This window comes from Acanthopagrus latus, chromosome 6, assembly GCF_904848185.1.
Source record: "Acanthopagrus latus isolate v.2019 chromosome 6, fAcaLat1.1, whole genome shotgun sequence".
In the NCBI taxonomy this organism is placed as follows: Eukaryota; Metazoa; Chordata; class Actinopteri; order Spariformes; family Sparidae; genus Acanthopagrus; species Acanthopagrus latus.
The window spans coordinates 19,798,195-19,822,455 of record NC_051044.1 but is presented as its reverse complement, the minus strand read 5'-3'; the positions used below and the strand labels follow the sequence as shown (position 1 = coordinate 19,822,455).

General features: G+C 40.3%; 4 protein-coding genes across 12 annotated transcripts; 2 read left to right on the top strand and 2 right to left on the bottom strand.

Moving 5' to 3' along the window:
* Window positions 1-409: 409 nt before the first annotated feature.
* On the bottom strand, window positions 410-4,521 carry sys1 (SYS1 golgi trafficking protein). Its single transcript, XM_037101405.1, has 4 exons — window positions 4,368-4,521; window positions 2,608-2,868; window positions 2,445-2,512; window positions 410-1,878 (listed from the first exon to the last, which is right to left on the bottom strand). Exons 2-4 carry the CDS (start codon window positions 2,767-2,769, stop codon window positions 1,638-1,640), a joined length of 471 nt encoding a protein of 156 aa, XP_036957300.1. The 5' UTR covers window positions 2,770-2,868; window positions 4,368-4,521; the 3' UTR covers window positions 410-1,637.
* A 354-nt stretch (window positions 4,522-4,875) lies between these two features.
* Window positions 4,876-13,598, top strand: LOC119021228 (bile acid-CoA:amino acid N-acyltransferase-like). Of its 8 annotated transcripts, none has more exons than XM_037101375.1 (12): window positions 4,876-4,900; window positions 6,893-7,020; window positions 8,058-8,267; window positions 8,829-8,928; window positions 9,243-9,433; window positions 9,874-10,049; window positions 10,178-10,294; window positions 10,728-10,813; window positions 10,959-11,052; window positions 11,151-11,231; window positions 11,461-11,596; window positions 11,710-12,701. In XM_037101375.1, the coding sequence occupies exons 2-12, from the start codon at window positions 6,912-6,914 to the stop codon at window positions 11,808-11,810; spliced, it is 1,401 nt and encodes a 466-aa protein (XP_036957270.1). In that variant the 5' UTR covers window positions 4,876-4,900; window positions 6,893-6,911; the 3' UTR covers window positions 11,811-12,701. The 8 variants fall into 8 exon arrangements, with proteins under 8 accessions (XP_036957270.1, XP_036957266.1, XP_036957274.1 ...); XM_037101371.1 differs by lacking the exon at window positions 4,876-4,900 and adding an exon at window positions 5,251-5,472 and having other exon boundaries at window positions 11,710-13,598; XM_037101379.1 differs by lacking the exon at window positions 4,876-4,900 and adding an exon at window positions 5,251-5,457 and having other exon boundaries at window positions 6,898-7,020.
* Window positions 12,114-16,586, bottom strand: LOC119021241 (protein S100-B-like). Its single transcript, XM_037101407.1, has 3 exons — window positions 14,459-16,586; window positions 14,150-14,293; window positions 12,114-13,861 (listed from the first exon to the last, which is right to left on the bottom strand). The coding sequence occupies exons 2-3, from the start codon at window positions 14,276-14,278 to the stop codon at window positions 13,724-13,726; spliced, it is 267 nt and encodes an 88-aa protein (XP_036957302.1). The 5' UTR covers window positions 14,279-14,293; window positions 14,459-16,586; the 3' UTR covers window positions 12,114-13,723.
* On the top strand, window positions 13,728-23,809 carry inpp1 (inositol polyphosphate-1-phosphatase). Of its 2 annotated transcripts, none has more exons than XM_037101387.1 (6): window positions 13,728-13,877; window positions 18,041-18,246; window positions 18,332-18,392; window positions 19,601-19,801; window positions 19,896-20,070; window positions 21,717-23,809. In XM_037101387.1, exons 2-6 carry the CDS (start codon window positions 18,043-18,045, stop codon window positions 22,207-22,209), a joined length of 1,134 nt encoding a protein of 377 aa, XP_036957282.1. In that variant the 5' UTR covers window positions 13,728-13,877; window positions 18,041-18,042; the 3' UTR covers window positions 22,210-23,809. The 2 variants fall into 2 exon arrangements, with proteins under 2 accessions (XP_036957282.1, XP_036957280.1); XM_037101385.1 differs by lacking the exon at window positions 13,728-13,877 and adding an exon at window positions 17,039-17,381.
* Window positions 23,810-24,261: the final 452 nt, after the last annotated feature.

Here is a 24,261-nt window from a genome sequence, read left to right as displayed (position 1 = left end):
GATTATTCAATGTATCAAGAAATACTCTGCAGATGGATCGCTAATGAAAAATAATTAAAAGATGAATTAGTTGCCAGACAATCTGCTGGTTGTCATCAACTTTATGGTGTCAGGACGACTGCAGGAAGTCACAGCACCCACACAGGCCAGAACGATTGGTCATATAACCCCTGTAAAAGCACAACCTGTCATATCATGCTTGAGTTTTAATCGTACAAGATATAATGTGTTCATTAGTGGGCTGTAGGGGTGCTGGGTTACATTTTGTTTTAGCTTTTTCCAAGTTTCCAGTCGAAACTAGGCACGCCGCCTGCTGCCCGTGGCTTCGTATTTAATGGACAGACATGAGAGTGGTATTGATCTTCTCATCTCACTCTCAGTAAGAACACAAATAAGTCTATTTCCCGACTATTGTGCAACTTTTTAATATGAACTCCTGCGATTCAATGATATGATGTACTTATACTGAACTTTAGTGACCTGATTTCAAAACAAGACACTGCATAGTCCACACTATTAAAGCTGACAATCACCACACGGGATAAAAGTATATAGGTGTATGTGTTGCAGAACCTGTACTATTCAAATAATAATTAGCAGTTAATTTAGACAAGGTTTTAAAATGAGCTGGAATTGTTCCAGAAACCATCAGTGCTGCACATTTCACTACATCACATCCCCACAAACAGCGAAAGTGTTCTCAGAGACGCATCCTGCTGTCAGAATACAGCTGGTAGCTGACAAAAACTGTCCCTAATGTGGCCACAGCGTCTGCATAATACATCATGACATAAAGAGACAGAAACAAACAACCCAGGCTGAGTGATGCTGTATAAGCTTGACAAGAACGGCTTAAAACAAGCATTGTAAGACTGAATGTACAAAATTCACCCAGAAATGTTAAAATAAGCCAGATTTTATACTTTAGATCAAATTATGTGATGAGATAATAAAGCATGAAAAGTCTCTCCAACATTTGGGTTTACATAATTATTGATTACCATATATCAGAAAACAAGAGAGGGGATGGTTGACTTAAATTAATTCCAGTGAACTTTAAAAAACAAATGATCCTGTAACCTTTTTTTTCCCCAATCAAGCCAACTTGCACTTAAATCAAAACCACAAAGAGTGAAGAGAAATGCCTGTTGTTGACCTTCATCTGCTTTGTATTTGCTTTGAAGTTTCACTGGGTCTTTTCCTGTTTGTGCAGATGTGTACATAACAGAAACAAAGAAGAAATATTTTCAATCTAAAAATGAGGGAATGCTTATGTACTTAAAATGTACAGAAAAAAATGTAATTACAAAGAAAAGAAAATCTCATCTATAGTCATTAGTTTCAGAGAAATGTGTAAACCGTTGCCTGCTTTTGTAAGCATTAAAACATATATCTTATGCTACAGAGTTAATACCATCCAACATTTATCGGACAGCTATGAATAAATAGATCAGTCCATCTGGTGTATCACTTGAAGAGGAGATGGATGATTAGCCAACATCCAGGCTGATGAAGGTTCATCCTGTATTTCTTCTGCAAGTAGTGAAAAACCTCCTCTGTGCCAGGTCCTCGCGGGTTAACCGTCCACAGACTTTCAGTGTGGAGTCATTAGACTTTCAGTGTGGAGTCATTAAAATTCACAGGTTAGATTTGGGTCCACTGTTGACTGGAATAGCCCTGAGCTCACTCCGCATGCACAAGTACTCTCCAATCACAGCCATCAGTGCCATGCAGGCCACATTGACGAGCCACCAGGACAGGGCGCCTGGAAAATGGGCGTTATAGATCCAGCAGCCAATCATATGGAAGAAGTGCACGGTGACTGTAAAGTCAAGGCACTGTTTCCCACGACGGATGAAGAACCACAGGCCCAGGGCGCTGCAGGAACAATGAAACAGAAAAGTTATCTTACCAGCCATGCTCATTTTTTATTTCAGAATTGTGTGGATACAAAGATGTGTTTCAATATTTTCAAGTTATGAAATGTACCAAATCCATTGTAAGAGTCCTTTCTGTCTGTTTCAATAAAGAACTACAAAGTGTCAAATTTTGAGTTTGAGATGACAATATTGCTGCACATCTATCATCACTAGAATCAGACTCAGGTGTGAGGCATGAGGATGCTGATCTTGATAAGGCTTTGAGCCCTCATGAACTTAGCTGATGTCATCTGGTAACTATGAGTGAGCAAGGGTTAGCATTATAATGCCATGAGCTGTGGGTAATTCCCTCAGACAAAGTCTTATGGATTTATGGAGAGAGGGCTTGAAATCTCTGCAACAGAGCACTAATGCACTTGACAGTTTGACAGGAGGACAGACCTAAACCAACTCTGACTTCCTGAGGATGCACTTCAAAGTCTGGAAGTCTGTGAGGAAGGACATTGGGATTGGGGTGTAGTTTTTTAGCTGCTTGCTGCTGTGTGGGGGAAAAAAAAGACTTACCAGGTAAGAGAGTTCAAGATGAATGCCATCATTGAGAGCCGGCCCTGCACTGTTGCAAAACCAAGGACCTTCCAAAGCAGAGCAAAGACTTAAATACCATCTCAGGAATGTATAAACGTGCCAAAATAAAAGGTCAGACGGTCACAAAGACCTTACAACTTACTTCATAGCTGAAGATCTGGTCTAGTGAACGACTAGTTTGCACCAGACTGTCCACTCCAGCCATCCACAGGCCCAAGAAGCTGTAGTAGATGCACTGCATCAACACAATCTGACTAACAATGAGGACCGGATCCCAGATGTAGCTGCGGAAGTTACTGGCCATGGTGGACCGATGTTACACGTACAGGCCCAAAGGATGTTAACAGCTGGCCCCGACTGTTAACAGCTGGCCCATCCAGTGTAACCAGCGTGATCACAATATCTGAAACACAGAAAGTTACATCATAATGATTAATATACGTCATGTCTTGAGTTTTGAAATGTCGCCCAGCAGCTTTATTACACAGACATAGGGATGCAATGATACCGTGAAACAAAATACAATATCGAGCTTATTTTGGCGTAAATTGTAATTGTGATTTGATTCACAGTGAGTGGAAATTATTTTTGCACCACAATTTTCACTTTCACTGGTAAATCATGTGATATTGGTTCGGTCCAGAGAAAAAACAAGTTCTCTTAAATCACGAGAACAAAATTTGTAGTGCAGAGCATCTCTGCAGAACTACAGCACTTCACATCATCATGCCATTGTGTCACTCATTTTACTTTTATCAAAAAATGACAGCTTCTTGTTATTTTGATATCACACCTGGCCATATTGCAATTTCGATAATACTGCAATTACTTGTGCAGCACTAACAATAACTCTAGCATTATGGCCATTTCAGTAGAAATAGAAAAAGCCAGCAACTTTTCTGTGAGTTACTTTCAAAACAGCTGACTTCACATCTTTACAGATAGACGGTTAAAAATGGAGCATAACATTTTGGTGTTGCATCAGGTAGAAATGTTTGGAAAAACTCAGGTAAATTAAGAACTGGAGCTCTAAGAAAGGGAGTAAAATGTGACAACTTTTATTGCATGAAATTTAAAATAAATTGTTATGGGGGTACGCGACTTGCTTAAGGGGTTTTATTTGCCTTCCATCTACAGAGTTAACAACTACTACTCATTATCAATAGTCCAAGAACGAAAACCAGTTCAATCATGGAACAGAGGCTGACACTGATAACAATATTTAGGGGTTAAAAAGCCTGATCACATCATATCTGGGCAAGAATTACACAAATATATAAGATGAACAAAATCTTGATGTGGAGCCTGTATTCTCGATTGTATTGTAAATTACAATCAAGATACATACTAGCTGATCATGTGTTAAACTGTGTATTCTATGTGGACATTTCTGTACTAAAATGACTTTGTTTATGGGAGGGATATGAAGGCAAATTAATGAAGTTAAAACAACAGAGAGGCTGTCATTAATCACATAAAGAATATGTGTTGAAACAAGCATAAACCTCTGTATAAAAACATCTGCTTGTGTTGAATATCGAGGCAGTTTATAACCACTACATGTCTCTCGCCGTGGCTGTGTCACGTATGCTGCATTTACAGATCGAGCTAGCCCGGCTAGCAGCTGGTTCACGAACAGACACCCGGCGGTTAGCTAACATTAGCCAGTTCTAGCGTGTTAGCATTGTATCGTGGGTCACTAAACTACAACCAGCCCGCCGTGACGTTCAATCAAAAATGAAAATAAATGACAAGTTAACAAAGACATTAACCTGTGGGTGGAAACAACTCTAAAGTGTATTTTTTAACAACGTTAGAACAAGTTACAGCTTGTTAGCATGGCTGTTTTCTTTCGGAGTAGAAGGTGAAATGTCTCAACAAAACAAGACAGCTGATACAGACCTGACGACTGGATTAGAGAGACGTCTGCGTGTTATATTAATCCTTCTGGTTTCTTTATTTATTGAATACTTCACCGGTAATGGACTGGGCCTTGTAGTCGCCTGTCGTACTAACAACACGGAAGTTACAGTGGTGGACCCGGAAAGAAAACTTTACAGCGAGCTCTTGATTTTCAAATTAAAACGTGTTATTGAGATTATCTGTGCTAGTTTTCTTGCGAAATTAGTTATATGCAAACAACGGCAGCAGAACATATCCACATCGGGTTATCCACAATGTGCGACATTTTTCACACATTAAAATATATTTTTTCTATTTATCCAAGACCTACTATTAGGTTATTCGTTTTTATTTTGAAATCACTTCACTTTGTCCCCAGGAAGATGTGACAGTAGTTCCAAATGTTGTAACACACTGCAAAATTAGAACATTTAAAAATTAAATCAGCCAGATAGTTATTATAACAAAATATTATCGCTCCACGGAAAATTTCTCGCCAACAATTCTGATGAAGTGGTTCATCACTTAAGTCGGTAATCAAGCAACAAATGTCAATCTGTGTTTGATTTTTGCTTCTCAAAGCTTTTTTCTGCTTAATATTGGTGCAAATTTACTTTTTTCTGGAACTGAATAGTTGGCCAAAAGTAACAATGACCATGAGAACAAGAACAATTTCTGACATTGTATAGACATGGTTAATATTTACTTTTAAAAAATATTTATACTTTTATATTTAAAAAAATAATAATTATCTATCAACAAGCTCACAGGCCCCGTCCATTCAAATGGAGAATGCATTTCTGTGAAACCTAAGTATCCTGATAAAAAAAAAAAAAAAAAAACTTTTATGTCATGAAAAGAGTTGCATGCTGGGTAACTTGTAAAGCTGTTCTGAAAACAGAGAGAATAGCGGGTTAATCAGAACTCTGGTTGATCGTGTGAAATATTGTGGCCACAGTGAGTAAGATTAGGATCAACGTTATCCCAAGTAATAGGGGTGAAGCCCGGTCGAGCCCAGCCCCTTTTTAAACAGCTTCCTTGTTTTCTACCAAAGTTTCGCTTTTCAGCTGGACCTTTCTCTGACAGCAAGGTGGGCTGGTATGTGGTAAGATGATTTGATCTACCAAATCAAAGTAATACTCCGTCACAGCACTGTGCGAAAACGTGTTTCAGTGTTTGAAAACAGAAGAAAAGCGAATCTGAAGTGAGAGGTCAGGCCAGCCTCGATGACCGGACGACAGGAGTCAAGAGATTTAAGATCCACGATCGATATCATGATCGATATGTAAAATACATAGGAATTAATCTCCACTGCAGATACGCATTGTAATGCATGAACAAACATATTTTTAAAAAATTATAAACTATTTCTATAGCCTTATGTGTTCGCAGAGAGCCCCAGTGGAGCTTTGCTCAAAATATTCTTCTGGACTTTTAACGCATAACATTTAAAAACATTCATATTTTGGATAACATTAAAGGAAAAGTTCAAATAAATTGCAGCACATTGAATATTAATTCATATTACTGAGCTCAGTTCCTGTTAGTACAGATGCTGACTGGGATCAGTTTGAAGTCACTTTATATTGTGGGGTAAAAGGATATTAAAGGGGAAAGCCACCACAAAGTACACATTTAGTAATAATTGTATTGTACATAGTTAATATCATAATTCATATGAAACATTTCTCGAGGAGGAGTGAAAATCCCAGAGAAATCCTGTTCACCAGAGATCCTGTCTGTGCCCATGTAAAATATTAAGTTATTTTTACAACAGTTTATAGAAAAATTAAAGGGAAAGTCACCTCAAAGAACATAATTCGATGGTAATATCACCGTTGTCCAACTGTCATGAATCTTGAAGAGATTTGCTGAGATATTCATTGGGATCCTTTAAGAATAATCCTGTCTGTGATGTAAAATATGTGGTCATTTTAATGTACAGCTGTAAACGACTAAAGGGAAAGTCATTCCAAAAATTTAGATGCATTGTAGCACTCAATGCAACAACAGTGTAACAGTTTCCTGACATCCAGACTTCTCCCTTAGCTTTAGCGGCTGGTCGTGGTCAGGATCATTCTGAACAGACCTCTAAAGAAATTGTTCAGCAGTGCCAACAGAAATACTACTTGGAAACACTTGAGAGGGAGAGCAGTCCGTCTATAATTTAAGCACATATACTTCAAATACTTCTGAAGCATTTTCTCCTACTTTTGTGAGTGCTGGACTGAACTGTTTAAGGATGTATTTAGTTCACCATAACACACTGTAAGACTGGCTCAAACCTGCAGCCAAACTGGAAAAATCCAGTTGTTGCCGGGCTTCAATCAGTCATGAAGCAACTTCTCACATCTGCTTTGTATTGCCAGACTAGGCTGAGGCGTTATTCAGGACAAAGGTCAAAGGTCGACAGGGGGAAGATTGTTGCCTGAGAAAGTCCTGCAGCTGAGTGTGGTTTAATTTTTAACTGTTGACAGGACAGTTGACTGACATGAGTTTGATCTCTACTCATTCCTTTTTTCTAGAGCAGACAGAAACGCCACGATGGTCAGAGCACATTTGAGTGTGACAACAATACGGCAGCTCATAGAAATGAAGATGAGCACGTGCAGCGGAGTGCACAGGAGCCTGGCATGTTTGCACCGCGCTGTAGGTGAGAATGTTTTTCATTCTTTTTCTGTATTTTTCAAATGGGTTATTGGAGAGCTCGTGTCTGAGTACAGCAGCCGGTGGATGTACTCCTGGACTTGACCGTGACTATGCAGTTGATGTGCCATAAAGATTCACCTTGGTAATTACAGCGACTGATGTTCTTTTCGTAAACTGCCATACTCACTAAAGAGGTTGTGTTATCTCCACCAAGTGTTGTTAGTGTGCAGCTCAAAAGCTTGTTGAGAGACATCTGGAGAGTTTAGTGGAAAGTTAGACCAGAGGCCGGAACAGACCTGTCACAAGCCTGTTCATTGTAGCATTGTAAGCTATTAATTTGAAGGTTAGCGATTTAATTCCTCCTCATTGTCCATTTATCGGTCATGTGTTGTTCTTGAGATCGGCAAGGAACTCCTGATAGGTGCGTATGTGGGGAAAGTGTTAAAGGATAAGTTCACCCAGAATGATGAATGAATGAATGTTGATGGAAAGTCAGGGGAAGTTTCGTAATCCACAAGACATTTCTGGCTCCTCACAGCAAACAGCATTGCAGCATTCTCCATAACAACTGTAGTCGATGGGAACTTGTTTGTACAAAAAAGAAGTGAAAGTTGAATAAATAAGATGGCTCCTTACAGCTCGTCTGATGTAATCTAAGTTTCTGGAAGTGCTGAGGTCTGAGACCAAACTGAAAAGTAGTTTGTACCTACACTGCACATTCGAGCCCTTGCACCCACTCCAGATCGGGTGTGCACGAATACTGTACTTTTAGCTTAGCAGCTACAGTAAAGATTTTGGTTTGTCTGCAAGTTGTGTCTTTACAAATCAATTTGGGATATTGGATTATGCCAGACAAGCTGTATGGAGCCATTTTATCTTTTCTGTTGTTTTATTAGGTTTTGAAACAAGTCCCCATCACTTTAAATACTTGAACTGTACACATGAATGCAATAAACCCGTATGTATGCAAGAGCAAACATGAGCGGAATATCTCCCACAACCGCTTCAAAGGTCTCAAGTATTTCTTTCTTCTACTTATAGGTGGAGTTCGTTGGAAGAGCAGCTTTAGACAAGCCCCCCTCCTGACTGCAGCTCCCGTTCGCAGCCTCATAGATGAACAGATCAGCATTACAGGACGTTTCCTGCCACCCGACAGTCCCGTCACAGTCCGTGCACGGATGCACAGTGAGGAGGGTGACCTGTGGGAGTCATTCGCACATTACAATACGACTGCAGATGGCACTGTCAACTGTGAGTCACACTGAGCTTTGTAGAACAGTAACTTCCCTGATGATGCAACTACCTCAGATTTAAAGTCTAAATATATGAGAATTGAACATTAAAACCTTTGTCAACAATTTTTATTGTACAGATATACTGTAGTGGAGTGATGGTCTCCTGAGCAGAGGATGAAGTCACACTACCTCTATGTGTGCTGTAATTCGAGCTTGGTCACTGTGTTGGCTATCAAGTTAGTGCACGTTAGGAATTCTGGGGAAAAGTTAGCTGACTTTTTCAGTCTCGTTCCCAGGCGGTCGAGTGTCCCAATGCATCAGTATTTGAAGAGCTGGGAATGAGACAAAAAAATGCACATTTAACTGCACATTTAAGATTTTAATTTCACACAGTTGCTGAAAGAGAACACAGGAGGAGCATTATAGACAAAAGATGGTTCCACTAAATGTTGGAAATGTTGGCATGATTAATTGTAGTTATTTACAGTTACCGTTGTTGTTTTTTTACTTTGAACATGCAGGTTTTAGACTTTTACACAGACAGTTGTCTGACCTCTCCTCTCTCTCACCTCAACAGTGACCCAGGATCATTCAGTCGGGGGTTCATATTTGGGCTGTGAGCCAATGGGACTGTTCTGGGCTCTGCAGCCGGCTCCTGGTGCAAGAGAGGGTTTAAGGCAGGTGATGAAAAGAAGCTGAGAGCTGGAGAGAATATTGTTTTTGGCATCGAACCTGACTGTCTGTTGTCTTACACACCTTTGGTGAAGACTGACATCTCTAAATAAACTCTGTTACTGATGGAGCTTGCAGGTGTTCAAGCACAAAACAGTCGTCATTTTAATAATCCAATAATATGCAACCACAGATCATCCTTATGCACTCAATGTCTTGTTTAAGTCACACATTTTTTCCCGAACACATCACTAACAGTACCAGTGTTTGTTGTTGTCACTGCAATAAACGGTCGCAACAGCTCTCCTATTCTTCACAGGCTGAGGAAAATGAATGTGGAGACGCCAATCGTCATGCTCATGTCTCTGCTGGAGGGCCACGTTTCCCCCAGTGAGGGACCGAGCACTGAGCTGGCTGTCGTAACTACAGAGCGCTGGTACATGGCGCCAGGCGTGAAGAGAATAGAGATTCGGCAGAATGGAGTTGTGGGGACCTTGTTTTTACCGCCCGGTGAGCACAAGATTGGAAGCATTCACAAGTTTTAAGACATCTGGGCAGCACACACTTTGTTTAAAATAGCTTTTTTGGAGGTTTTATTTGCTTTATGGGATTTATTCTGTTTTACTCTCTTTGTATACTTTGTGAACTGCATAAAGAGACTGAAACATTCTCTCATTTTCTTTAAAATTGCAATACATGGCATTTTCTTGACATCTTTATTTAGGTGGTATAATTTTATATGTATCCAAATTAAAAACCCAAGCAGTTTAAGAGTTTGTCATGTCCAGTTTTATTAAAGGGGATTGTTGAACTTTGGCAGGGGGAATCAGATTGCTATTCTGGTTAGCTTTGCCTTTTGTTCGCTTCTGTAAGGCACTTTGAAACTGTCACATGTAAGGTGCTTTACAAATAAAGTTTATTCTCATTGTTATTGTACTGATTTCCTACAGGGCCAGGCCCATTTCCAGCTGTGTTGGACCTGTGGGGAATGGGTGGAGGACTGGTAGAGTACCGCTCTGCCCTGTTTGCATCCAGAGGCTATGCTAGCCTCTCCCTTGCCTACATAGGGCACAAAGAATTGCCGGGGCCACAGAACACCATGAACGTCGGTGATTCATACTTCAAGGTAAGAGAAGAATGTGGCTCTGCTATGTCCATTTCTTTCGGCATCGCATGCACTGTTAAAAAGAAGCTCTTGTGTACCTTTGTTATTTTGTCACTCACTCAAAATCTCCATTTTGTTTGTTCGGACAGTCAGCATTCCAGCTCCTTGAAGATCATCCTCAGGTCGATGGCAGCAGAATCGGGATTATGGGTCTCTCCTTCGGAGTCTACCTGACTCTTAGAATTGCCATTAACCTTGGTGTTAAAGTAAGTCTGTCTCTGTAATCCAATTATAAATCTACAGTTATATTTTATGGTACAAATGAATGTACCCCCACAACTGCAGGGTTAGGGTGAGATTGCAGATTATGTGAGAATTTAGCTGAAGCTTAAACCTCATCCTGTTCACTGTTTGACTCTCTGCTGTGTGTGTGTGTGTGTGTGTGTGTGTGTGTGTGTGTGTGTGTGTGTGTGTGTGTGTGTGTGTGTGTGTGTGTGTGGCTATGCTACTACATACCACTGGCCAAACGTCGACCCCGAGAAACACATTTGTAGCGGGGCCTCAGTGATGCCTGAGAGGGATTGTGTTTGTAATGTATTTGACAATACATCATTTATTGATGTGTGTTTGTTTTAAGTCTGATTAGTGTGTAGGATCAAGTTCACATCAACTTTTAACAATTTATGTCCTCCTCTCCAGCCATCCTGTTTGATTTGTGTCAACGGCCCCGTAGGAAGCACTTTAAAACTCATAGACCCAGAGGGCAGGAGCAGCAACTTTGAAAGGTAAATTAAAGACGCAACTTGTGGATACTATTACTTTTGAATTATTGCATGAATCCATCTGATCTAAAGGGATCTAGTTACAGGTGTGATATGTGTAGCTTTTGGTGGTCATTAGAATATATGTCTCTGTTAATGTGTCTTTCAGTGAGCAGAAGTATTGGACGTATGATGATCAGGGCTACGTCAGTTTCAAAGCTGTCTCCTTGCCTGCTAACATTGTCCCTGCGAGCATAGTGAAGGTGATCACAACACACAACACTCAAATCGATATGCAGATCAGTTCCTTGTATCAGTGACAGAAACGTTATTCCAGGGTCACATCTTGTGTTTTTTGCAGGTAGAGCGCCTCACCTGTCCTTTAATGTACATTGTGGGGGAAGATGACCTGAGTTCGTCAGCCATAGAGAATGCAAACCTGGTAGATTGTCTTATTTTTTTTTATATTGTTTGTTTTGTTTTTCCCAGTTTATAGAAATAATGTTCGATCAATAGTATAGAAAGGTGTTTTCTTATGTGGTTTCTGCACATTTGAGCAGTAAAACATAGATTTTTAAACTTGTTAGCTGTGATTTTCTCTAAAATGCTCCCGTATGTGCCTGTTAATGGCTCACTGCGCACTTATCAAGTGATGTTTTATTGGTCATCAGATCGAGGAGACCCTGAGTGCTGCAGGTAAGTCCCAGCTCTTCACCCGTTTGTCATACCCGGGTGCTGGCCACCTGATTGAGCCGCCTTACACACCAAATGCAAGAATATCACTGTGGAGCGTCAAACCCAAAAAAGGTGAGCCCTGTCTCAGAGCTGCATGTAATCCTCCTTCAAGCTTGTGGTTGTTACATTTTTCATTGTTCTACAGTGAATAATAACCACTGCACTGTATTTTTTTTCTCCTGCAGTGATGACTCTGTGGGGAGGCCATACCGCACCTCACGCTGCAGCCCAGGAAGACTCCTGGAAGAAGATCCTAGATTTCATGGAGTGCCATCTGAGACGGTGAATCTGTGGTGAATTGAAATCTCGAGATAGAAAATGCATAATCTTAAATGAGACTGTGAAATGCTGCATTCATCTGGTAGAGATTTATATACGGAGAACTGAGGCAGGAAGAAAACAAACGTGTCTTGTGAGAGATGTAAAGAACCTCCCAGAGCTGGTGTGTGGTTCATGTATAGCAGGCTGCAGATTCTCCACAAGGGGGAGCTGTGTGCTCACTTAACCTGTCAACCAGCACCTGCAGTGGTGACAGAAAGTTGTGTCAGCAGCTGATGACATCTTACTTGCCAACCCTCCCTGATTTTTCCCAGGGAGACCCATTTTTCTTTGCCCCTACCTGTTTCCTTCCAAAGACCCATTTCCCTTGTATTTGTATTGTATCCTCATGAAGACATGGAGACGACAGAAATAATCAGTGATGTGGAGACTTAAACTACTTGTAGCTGAACTATATTGCTTAACTACAATTTGCTGTAACTAGTTCAACTACTTTTTTTGTAGTTTAACTACTCAATTTACAAAATATCATTTTGGCCAGTAATATGAAATATATTTTTTTTTTACAAAAAATAGAAGACATACATTTTATTTTATTTTTTTTTGAAAAACGGCATGAAACATGTCATGGGTGGGTCACTGTGCCAAGGAAGGCAGTGCTCATATGGCACAAGCACGTCATGGACAACCCTCCCGCTACCTACGATGTGCCCCCGAATGCGCCAGCCCAACCATGGCCATATTTGAGCATGTACATGCTGGATATAGATGCATCTACAGACACAACCTATGTGTTCACGTGTTCGTGCCTAAGTGTTAGTGCCACTGAAGTTCCTGTGATGTCGACCAAAAATGTCAGCTTTTGTTCTTTAAAAAATAAAACTTGAGTTGAGAGGCATATTTCTGCTGGCATGTGAATTTTTTTGTAGGTATTATATTTTGTTTCATATACACCATACGTTGATTTATTTAACGCTGAGTTAAATGAGTATAATGAGTATAAGTAGTTGCTAAAGCTACTTTTTTTTCACAGTAGTTTTACAAACTACATTTCTCCAGGGGTAGAAATGTAGTTTGTTCAGCTACTGCCAGGCTGAACTACATGTAGTTTTACAAGCTACGCTTGCAAAGTAGCTTCCCCAACACTGGAAATACTATGCAAGCCTTTTGGAAGTACTCGACAGAACATGTCCTGTTTTGTACAGAAAGTTTTAAAAGAAAGGGGCATGCAGTTTCCATTACCTGGTGTGTCGATTTTTCTGTCAACCACTGGTGTTGGAACCAATCACCATCACCATCGAGAGGCTGACACACAGGGGCAGTGGCATTCACAGACTACATACATGTTTACTGCAAGATTCAAGTTTTCACACTTAACATTGTCATGACACATTGGGTTTTATATTTAGTTACATTACATCTCAATAATTGTTATAGATCTGGGATTTGTATTCACGACAGTAGTGCTGCACACAGATTACACAAGATGCCAAATATCTACGTAACTTTCCTTTGTTTATTCAGGTTGTTTAGGTCACTGAAGATCTATGATTTAATTTGATTTATATAGTGATATAATTTCTTCCCCAAAATGACATAGTGCAGCTTCTTGGGAAACATTACAGACTGGAGCAGATTGATAAATGCAGCCTGTAGATGGATGATACTAACACTGTCCAGTTTCACCATGTCCTTGTTGCAGTAAGTGTATAGTTCTTCATGTGTTCATATTTTTATACATTTTATTGTATGTACCAACAAAAAATTGATAAACATGTCATAAAGATCAAAATCAGTCAACACTTTCAGACACCTTGTTTATGTCCACCAACCACTCTCACACGCTCTTAAAAAATTCACAAACTGTTTTTGTGATAAGTACGTTTTTAATGATTAATATGTAAACAACTAATCACTGTGTTAGGGCGTGAAGAGTTCTTGGCACGCTGAGGTGACCATGGCGACGAGGGCGATGAACTCTTTGAAGTCGATCTCAAGGTCTCCGTTCTGATCGAGGTCCGCAAAGAGCTCATCCAGAGTGTCGCTGTCCTGGATTTTCTGTGCAGCAGGAAAAGTGAGTGAAGGTGAAACATTTGAAGGAAATTATGGACAGTAAATTTAACTAAGTCTACTGAAATGCTCGTGACACCATGAGGTCAAACTACTTGTTACTAGCAAAATTGTTGCCAAAATTGTGCCAAGTTTTCTGACAATCTGTCCAATATGTTTTTATCAACTTATTCAAGTAACTAATACCCAATAATACACATCTTAGCTGTGGCGTATTGCCGTCTGAATGTATACATGTAACAAGCACTACAAGCATTATTTAGCTCCGTAACTTACCTTTATGAATTGACTCATCTCGTTGTTGATCAGCTCTTTAAGCTCTGCTTTCTTCAGCTTGCACTTGTGACCTGAGTATTTGTGGAAAACCTGGATAATTGTGATCATGCTGTTCTCCAGGTCCGACATATTGTCCTTCTAAGCCTGAAACAAACCAAACTCAAATCAATCCCACCTCACACTCGTGTTTTATTCCATATGTTTTTATACATTTGATACCTTGTAAAATCCATGATCCATGCAGTTAACTTGTTATTATTGTGTAGGAATAGATGTAAGATATATAAAAAATAAGCTGTACTCTCTTACCTTCATCCAAAGGAACTCCTCTGCCTTGTAAGGATCCAGAATGCGACTGATGGCTCATTCAGTAGCGCATCTAATGCTACACCCAGTTCACAGTAGACACTTAACTGTATTGACCAACCACATGGCAGCTTCTCATCTGCCCTGCAATATGTAATGGTCGACTAATGGACATCAGTGGGCAGAGCCTTGCCCAACAAGCATTTGCTCTTAAAATGTGTCACTTCGCTTTTTTTTTTTTTTTCCATTTCTTCCAGCAGTCTGAATGTCTCTGAGAGCCTATGTAAGTAACTAATGGGTGCTGTTTCCTGACGCTTGTGGTCTGTCCACAACACTCTACACTGTGTGATTCTGGTGTTTGACGCTTGATTAGTTCAGATAATGTCTAGCACACTCAGTGCGAGCCCAAAAAGCAAAATTTCTACAGAATATGAGTATATATGAAGTGAATATGTGGAAAAGATTTGCAGGCTAGTTAGAGAGACAACATTTTTCAGTAGCCATATCATCAGTTAGGCACACAGAAACTGTGAACAGTAAGTGGTTTTATGTTTTATCAAGTACAGTTTTAAAGGAAAGAGTAAGTTTTCCCAAAAATGGAAATTGTAATTATTGCTTTTATCATGGTATCCTCCCTCCTTACAATTGTTGGCTGCACTTTGAACTCCTTTGCAGAGGTGAAGGGACTGGTTACTGCATGTCAGTCATTTTCTTATTTATCTTTTGTTTGACTGGTCTTTCCTGAGAATTTCTAGCATGAATGTACTGAATCAACAAAAGGCAGGTTCTGTTTTATTAGCTAATTCTGTGATGGGTCTTAACATGAATAATGTCTGTTTTGTTCAACCAGCAGTCGGAAAAACACACAATATTCAGTTCAGGATAACATAAAAGAAAGAAAAGCAACAATTTGTAGTATATGAGAAGACTGTGCCAGAGATTGTTTGGCCTTTTTGTGTTATAAATGACTTGAATCAGTGCAAGAACACACCTGATTTGGATCAGGTGTGTTCTTGCTTGGTTGGAATGAAAACCTGCAGCCACATGGCCCTTTGCTGGATCAGTTTGACACCACTGACTTAAATGATTAAGCAATCATCAAATTTGAGGAGGTTAATTATCATTATCTAACCACCCTCATGCCAGGGTTTGAACCCATACTGAACATAATCAATAATATATATCACTTTTGAGAGCACTAAAGAGTTAAAATATCTCTCTCGATATATAGACGATAAAAGTAAAAATGTTGTACTAAATTAACAGTGAAAAGTAGATGCTCTGTCAGACATGAACACAACACTAGTTTTACAGTATCTTCCCAAATGCACACATGCAGTTTACCAGTGATCTATACAGAGAGGACTTGAGAGGAGACAGAGTTTCCCTTCTTCTCTCGTATAATCTGTTGATAAAATTACTGGAACTCAATTGCTGACCATGGCAATATGGTTCGGCAATTTATGAAATGTGTTTCCTGGGAATAAGTCACCACCCTTCTGAGCACTTTGGCCCTCTGATATTACATAAAGAGCAACTTCTCACAGAGATGGTTTTTTTTTATTTACCATTGTCACGTGTTATAAACACACAGACAATGATGATTAACTACTATTGTGAACAAATTTTTCTTTGGACTATGAACCCCGGTGTGGTACCACTTTTAAAATGGCTGAGCTTAGCAAACCCCATGGTACATCTTACTGCAAAATGTGCAAATCAGAGAGGCCATCAATGGCTCCCTTTCCTACATTTCCTTAGAGGGGCTTAAACCTCCTGAGGGTGTGCCTCTGGTCCTTTGTGTGAAATTGTATGTTTATCTGTTTAAAGTTTTTTGTTGTTGTTGTTGGCTCTTTTATATGCGACTGCCATGGCCAGGACTCCCATGTAAAAGAGATTCTGAATCTCAATTGAAATATTCCTGTTAAAATAAATGTAAAATTCAGCAAATCATGATCACCAACATATGGTGAGGATGAACAAACAAACAAAATAAAAAGCTATTAAATCTGCCCTTTGTTGTTAAAAGTACCCAAAAGTCAAACTTGTGTAAAAGTAAAGATATTATGCTAGAATTTTACTTTGGTAAATGTGTAAGTTACCTTTATGAATAGTGCTTGGGTAAAATTCATAAAGTGGATAATATTAAATGTCCTAAAGTATCAAAAGTAAAGGTAAACGTAAATCATGTATTAACATGTGTGTACTGTTTACTGGGTCAACTGATTATCAGCTTGGGCTGATCAGATCAGATATTCATAGTTTTCTGTTTATCTCAATCAGTTGGGTGTCTGCTTTCAAATAAAATCAATCAGTATAAAAATTGCTGGCTCTGATCCAAGTATTTGAAAAGTTAGTAGCTAAAGTTATCAAATAAATTGAGTAAAAGTGCTATATTTGCCTTCAAATTGTAGTAGAGTGGAAGTGTAAGTAGCAGAAAATGAAAATACTAAAGTGATCTACAAATAACCTCAACACTGTACTGAAGTACAAGTACCTGAGTACATGTACTTACTCTCCATCACTGAAAATGTCGCATTTGAACTGAAATCAACCTACAATTCCCAGGGAAGCTTGAACGTCGCATTTGCAGTTGAACGCACCGCGGCACCACATCCTGTTGTCCGCACCTTGAAGAATACACCCACCGTGCTCAGTGCAGCGACGCGCCTGTCTGGACCTTGTGCTCGGCGGCCTAGATGTGAGGAGAGCGTCCGCCCTTCCTGCGATAGGAAACTCACTGACGTAAAGGAACCAGAGCAGACGGAGCCCAGTGTGTAATTGCTTTAATCCCAGTGTTTTAGTGAAATTCACCGTCCTTTTTACACTAAACTATCCGCGTTAAGTGACTGTGGGGCGGACTGAAAAACACAGCTACCGAGAGCGCCAGCCGGGTGGAAAATAAGCAGTGTGTGCATTGGTTTTGGTAAGGTTTCAGTCATTTCACACCGTTTTTCTGTCCTCTGACGTTAAAATTCCTTTGCTACAGTATCTAACCACACACATGCTAAGCTAAACGCTGGCAAACACGCTCATTGGGATGCTAAGCGCTTAGGCGACAATATAGTGAGTTTACAGGAGTAAAGTTGTGTGCAGTTACAGGTCAAAACAGCTACATTTATATTAGTTTTCATGATTTTTTAATCATCAGAGGAGATACAGGTACTGTCATTATCCTCTGACGTCACTACCAGCGCTCTGCAGTGTGTAGGTGGATCTCAGGAGTCACTTTAAACAATAATCTGCTTTTTGGTGTTTTTTCACACTAGCACAGTTTAATTGTGAAGTTTTGCACACTTCCTAATTCATTAAATAGGAATGTAAACGTGTTGCTGGACAGGACTGTGAGCTACATATCTGTTCTCGCTCTCTTCATATGCAGAGACCAGAAGCCACATCCCTCCTTCACACTCTTGTCTTTTTTCAGAAATGCCCTGTTTTCATTTGGAGGCTATAATTAGCTCGGTGTGTGAAAGTGTGACCTGCCTCTTCTCTTTCTTTTTTCTTTTTTCTCTCTCACTCTTTCACATATAAAGTTTCCATCTCTGTGTTGACTAAACCCTCTCTGCTGTTACTCCTGCTCAGGCATGGCTGACCTGCTGAGGCTGCTGCTCCGGGTGGCTGAGAAAGCAGCCAACGTGGCTCGGGTCTGCAGGCAGGAGGCTCCCCTCTTTCAGCTGCTCGTTCAAGAGAAGACTGGAGACGACAAGAACAAGAAGTTCGTCCAGGACTTCAAGACGCTCGCTGACGTGGTGATCCAGGAGATGATCCGGCATGATGTCGGCGTTCAGGTAGGAGAAGTCAAACAGTTTGAATGAGCTGGAGCTGGTCTGTGTGTTGGATGGTAATCATTGTCCTGTCTGGTCTTTTGTTCAGTTCCCTGAGATGGCCGACTTCATTCATGGAGAGGAGTCCAATAAGTTTGAAAATGGGCTTGGTAATTATGACTTACTGTTACACTTATCACTCTGTGTGTTCATCGGGTCTTCCTCTGGTTTTAGATCTCTCTGGAGAACAACAGTCCAAAACACAAAGACACTTCATTTACTATTATAAATGACAAAGAAAAGCAGCAGATCCTCACATTTAAGAAGCTGGAACCAGCTAATGTTGACAGACCTGCCAACATGTATGTATTTTGACACTAAAGTACACAAAAAGCTTGTACTGCAGTACTCAAGTCTAACAAGAAGAGGCAATTGGCTTGCAACACTGTAATATAAGCATTCATTCAACAAGCACAGCAGCATTCTTGATTTTATAGCTCTTGTTCTCCCTCCTCACTACTGCCGGCTGTTTCCTCAAGTACAGACTGTATTTTAAACGCCTTTGCAGAGGAGGGGGACTGGTTACTGCATGTCAGTCATTTTGTTTGTTTGTTTGTTTGTTTGTTTGTTTGTTTGGTATTTGACTAGTCTTGTTTGAGAATTTACAGTATGAACATGCTGAATCAACGATGCCAGGTCCTGTTTATTAGCTACTTCTGTGTCCAGTCTTAACATGAAAAATGTTTATTTTGTTGGTCCAACAGTCAGAGAAACACGACATTCAGTTTAGGATCACATAAGACAAAAAAAAGCAACAATTTGTCGTATTTTAGAAGACTGTGCTAGAAATTGTTCGGCCTTTTTGTGTTATAAATGACTTAAATGATTAAGCAATCATCAAATATGTGCAGATTAATTTTCTGTTGATAGGCTAATAGTTTAAATCAGAGCGCTGATCTCTATTTCAACAATGTCCCGTTCATCAGCCCACAACTGTTCTCACTTGTATGACTTCAGTCTGGCCACAGTGCTCCTCCACTGGTGCAAGTTGTCTTTTACATATTGTTTCTGGCAAAGAACATCCCTCTTATGTTAAAAAAAGCTACTTGGCAGTAAACCTGGTTTTGATTCTTGTTCTGGCTTTATAATAACAATCACTCCACCTTTATATGGAAAGAGTAAGAACGAGTAGGACTAAAATTACACTTGACCTGATGATCTGCACCTGAACCTCACACTGACTGAATCATCTTTCATCCAAAATCATCAGCGCATCACTGTCTAAATATTTAATAATGCTGCACATTGCCTCTGTCAATATTTGAAGTCATTTGCACTAAAGTAATCAAATGACGCCTCATTGGCTCTGTGTCACCAGGAGAGAGTGTGACAGTCACGGTGTGCAGTACAGAGGAGGAGACCGCCGCGCTGCTGGCGTCAGTGCTGGATGGTGACAAGACAGCGGCATCCCTGCTGGCTGGAGCGATCCACCAAGACCCGGCGACCATCGACGCCAACACAGACGGTCTGACGGTTCCCCTCAGCCCCTCTGAGCTCGGCATCTGGATCGACCCCATAGGTGAAAGGCTGGATGTTGTCCTTTGATCTAGAAACTGATTGATGCGGCGAGTAGAGCCTGAGTGAGAACTCTTTGTCCCTTGTTTTTCATTAAGATGCAACCAGCCAGTACATCGAGGGCCGAGAGGAGGTGCTGGAGGAGGGACACCTGTTTCCTTCAGGTCTGCACTGTGCTTTGGTCCTGATCGGGGTTTATCTCCGCAGCACAGGCGAGCCGGTCATGGGCGTCATCAACCAGCCGTTCAACTACAAGGACCCAGCAAGTGGACGGTGAGTGAAGACAGAAAACGCATTTCCTCTTCTACCGTTGAGCTTCTGACAGGGCTAAACATTCAAACAGCCAAGTGACATCCTTAATCATAAAATATCGTATGTAATAAACTTTAAACAACAGATGTCTTATTCCTTAGCTACTTCCATGCTCAGCTCAGGAAAAAACAATGTGTCTCACACAAAATTCTATTGAGTACATTTTGTTTTGTTTTTTTTAAAACTAGTTTCAACGTCTAAAAACATGAGACCAGGAAAAACAAAACAGAAAGCAACTCAGCTACAGGCTATGGGAGTGAAATCAGTTGCCTATTTGAGTGGGCGTACTCATGTTTTAAACACCTTCAAAAGCTTCAAAGAAAGTTGAATATTTTGTCAATTTTGAACGAGATTTCAGTAACACCCCTTATGTTTATGATGGAACATTTCAGAGTTTGAATGAGTTTCTATGAATGGATTGATAAGAGTTGAAAAAAGTTCTGAGTTTTCTGTCCATTATTTTAAGTGAGGACAGTTTCCCAGGATATTTCTGAAAGTGTGAATGAGAAAAGTACCATTCCTATTTTATGTTAATATACTGATGTTTTAGGAATGTTTTCTGTGTCAAAAAAATGTTGAAAATCGAGTTAAGCTGCAAAGAAGCGACAGAAGGATGATGAATTTAGAGTGTAGAAGAACATGTGATGTGAAAGCAACCTCAATGCTTAAATACATAATCCAATGAACACCTTTCCAAATTTCCTTTAAACATTATAGGCATCTTAAAAAGTAGACTTTAAAGCAGTAGTTGTTAGTGCATCTAATAGTGGCCACCTCCTGCCACCACAGCACTTCGTCTCTGTTTTCTCTGGTGATGTGGGACCAGTTTAAAAAATATTTGCGTCTTTCTACTTCCTGGACAGCCCAGTTTAATGCAAGCGCCTTCTTTCCAGCAGTGAAATACTTCTTTATAATATCTAATAGCAGATATTTTCAACACATTACTTTATTTCTCTCACAAATATATATTCAACAGATCCTGATTATATTCTCCTTACACTTCTTATGTGTGTTACCTTTCATTTCAGACTTTCAGACTGTCCAACCTAGTTAGATGACAGCTGTGACTTGCAGCTCGGGCATTTTATTCCAACGAAAACATTTTCATCTTATTTCCATAAAGGAGCTGCATGTCTGAAAGGGCATTTTATTTATCAGTGACTTTGTGTATCTGCACTATGTGTACCTGCCACATTCTTTGCCCTTATCTCTGGATCTTTTTCGCCTGAACTTCCATTGTGAGAGCAGTTTTTCAAGTTTGAGTCAGACCAGATTCTCTACATGTCACAAAGCTGGGAGGAGGGGTTAGATGATGAGGTGACTTACTACCTGAGCATTGTGAGCAGCTATCTAACCAAGATGTTCTAAAGCTGTGTAAATTATCAACTGTTCCCTCACAAGTTCATCCTAAAAAGTGATGATGACTTCACCCAATAAACTATTATTGTCAATATTAGACAGACATGTTTTTCAACTAGCAGTGAAGTGTTGGTTAATGTTGATGTTTGAGAGTAGAAATGAACTGTCAGTCATCTCAGGTATCATCTTGGGCTTTTTCTGTTCCTACAAGTAAAATATTCTCAACCTACCATCACTTGCTTTCACAGCTGGAGAGGGAAGCATTTCTGGGGTGTGTCCTACGGCAGTGTCAACGTCTGTTCAGAGTCCCGCCCAAAAGATGGACCTGGAGGCAGGCTGTCTGTTGTGCTGAGCTCCAGCGAGAAGCTGGTGGTGAAGGAAGCCCTGACCTCGCTCTGCGGACCAGACAAGCTGATGTACGCCTCTGGAGCAGGCTTCAAGATCCTCTGTGTCATCCAGGGCCTGGCTGATGTGTACGTCCTCTCAGAGGGAAGCACCTTTAAGTGGGACTCCTGCGCCCCTCACGTCCTGCTCCGAGCCCTCGGAGGGGGAGTGGTGGACCTGGCTAAGTGTCTACAGTCCAGCTCTGGGGAACCAGATCAGCAGACTGAACTGACCTACCACCAGCCTTACACCAAGTGTAAAGGAGCAGACCGCTGGGCTAACCACGGTGGCCTGGTGGCTTATCGAGACTGTTCTCAGCTCCGCAGCATCATGGGAGCTCTGAAAGGCAAGCTGTAGTTGAAAAAGCAGCTGAAGTATTCAGCACGAGCTGAAGCACTTCTTGTTGCATACATATGATCATATTAATGTTTTCTATATTAGTAGAGAGAGGGACTGGGGTACAGGATGAAATATTTTAATTATAAATAATACTGACTTATTTTAAACCAGATATATTTGCAAGTATATATTACAAGATGAACGACTGGTCTGGGACAAATAATAATTTCAAATACTGTCAGGTCTTGAGTGGTTCTGTGGGGCGGAAGCAACGAGTGGGTGCATGATCAGGGGCAAAAAACATGAAGCTGAACAACACTGGGAACAAACAAGTGTCCCATGATCCTCACACGACTGTAAAGATGCAGGTTAGAAAGATTTGTCCAGAAAGCAAAATGAGTACAACAGATCTCTTTTTGAAAGGGATGAAAAGAGAAACGGCCAAAGCCTCCTCATCCTCAGACACAACAAATTATATTAATTTTATGACTTATCCAACCTGGAAAAGTCAGAATCTGACCGAGTTTGAGCAACCACACAGAAGTGGCCAATCTTTTCTCAGATGGTCTTGTTTTCTTATTTTGGTCGTCAGTATTAAAGCTGCTGTAAGTGATAAACATTTACAGCAGCTTGAAAATTGTGACTTATTCATAACCAGTTAAAAGTTAACTCAAATAATCAAATCCAAAATAGATATATTAATGTCTATATAAATGTGTTTATTGTTAATATATTTTGCCTCTTTTATGATTTTAAAAGCAAGAAACCATAGATTTGTGTCATGGACTGACAGGGTGAGTGAAAGGGTTGATCAACAAAACTAAGTTTGGGAACCGCTGACCTGCATCTTTCCAGGTGAGGGACACTTGGTTCAATGCAGTAGAAGGTTTAGACAATCATAGGAACGTTTTTCAGAGTCAGTTTTACAAATCATTTTTATGAGCGAGAAGTTGACATGTGCTTCCTCGCAGCTTCATCAAACTAAGAATCCTTTGTGAATTTGTTTACCTCAGACCTCATAATCATTTATTTAACATTGCTTGGCTTTTGATCTGTCTGCCTACATGTCGCACTGAGGTGTAATATTAGAAAGTAGATTGCTCACTGCTGGACAGCTGAGGAACACATCACTGCCAGAGGAAAGGTAGAGGAAAGGAAGGATTTCTCTGGGGATTTTAAATTGCAATTATGAAAAGTGACATTACAAATTTTCAATCCTACCTAACCTGTTGAAGGCTTTAAAAAGACGAGTGAGCCTCAGAAACAGTGTGCAGGAACCCGCACCTCTCTGAAACAACTCCTTTTAAGGAGCAGGGAGATAGACATGCTCTGCCCTCTTTCCATGGCTGTAGCAGCATTAGTTTAAAAAGGTCAGAGGAAGGAGAAGCCATATGAGGGAAAGCAGTGACATGGAGGGCCCTTTTCAGTAAAAATGAAATATTAAGCTAATTGCAGGGATGGCTCCTACGCAGGCTGACGAGCTCCTCTGAAGGACAGAAACACATTCTTATCAAGATGTTTGTAACCTTTCATTGTCACTGTATATGTTTAAACTGACGCTGTTAAGCAACTGATGAGTCATTTTTGTGTGATGAGCATAAAACAGAACAACAATGTGCATATATGGAAATCATCTTTATTTTTGAAAACCAGAGAAAGCGGGGGAAAGAAACCCAACAGTGATATTTTTAAAACTGTTTGCCAGCCAGGGAACTCGCATCACAATTCCCTACAAAAAACCCTGATGATTGTCAGATATTTTTTGCAATACTTCTGCATATTCTGTTAAAAAATTGAAAAAAAAACCCAAAAGAAATAATGTGTTGGCTCTTTCAGTGATCTCTTCGAACTGCTACCTTTAACATACAGCACTGTACATTCTCAAGTCAAGGTGGACGTGGTGGGAAACAACGCACACTGCTTCACATGGTGGTTACAGCGGTGGATCCAGTTTCCTGAACAGGGACTGGGTTAGATCATTGACACTGTGTCATAAAATGTGGACAGGAACTTAGATGACCAAGGCCTAAACAAGGGTGTAAGATGGAAAAAAGAGCAAAAGTGTTTATT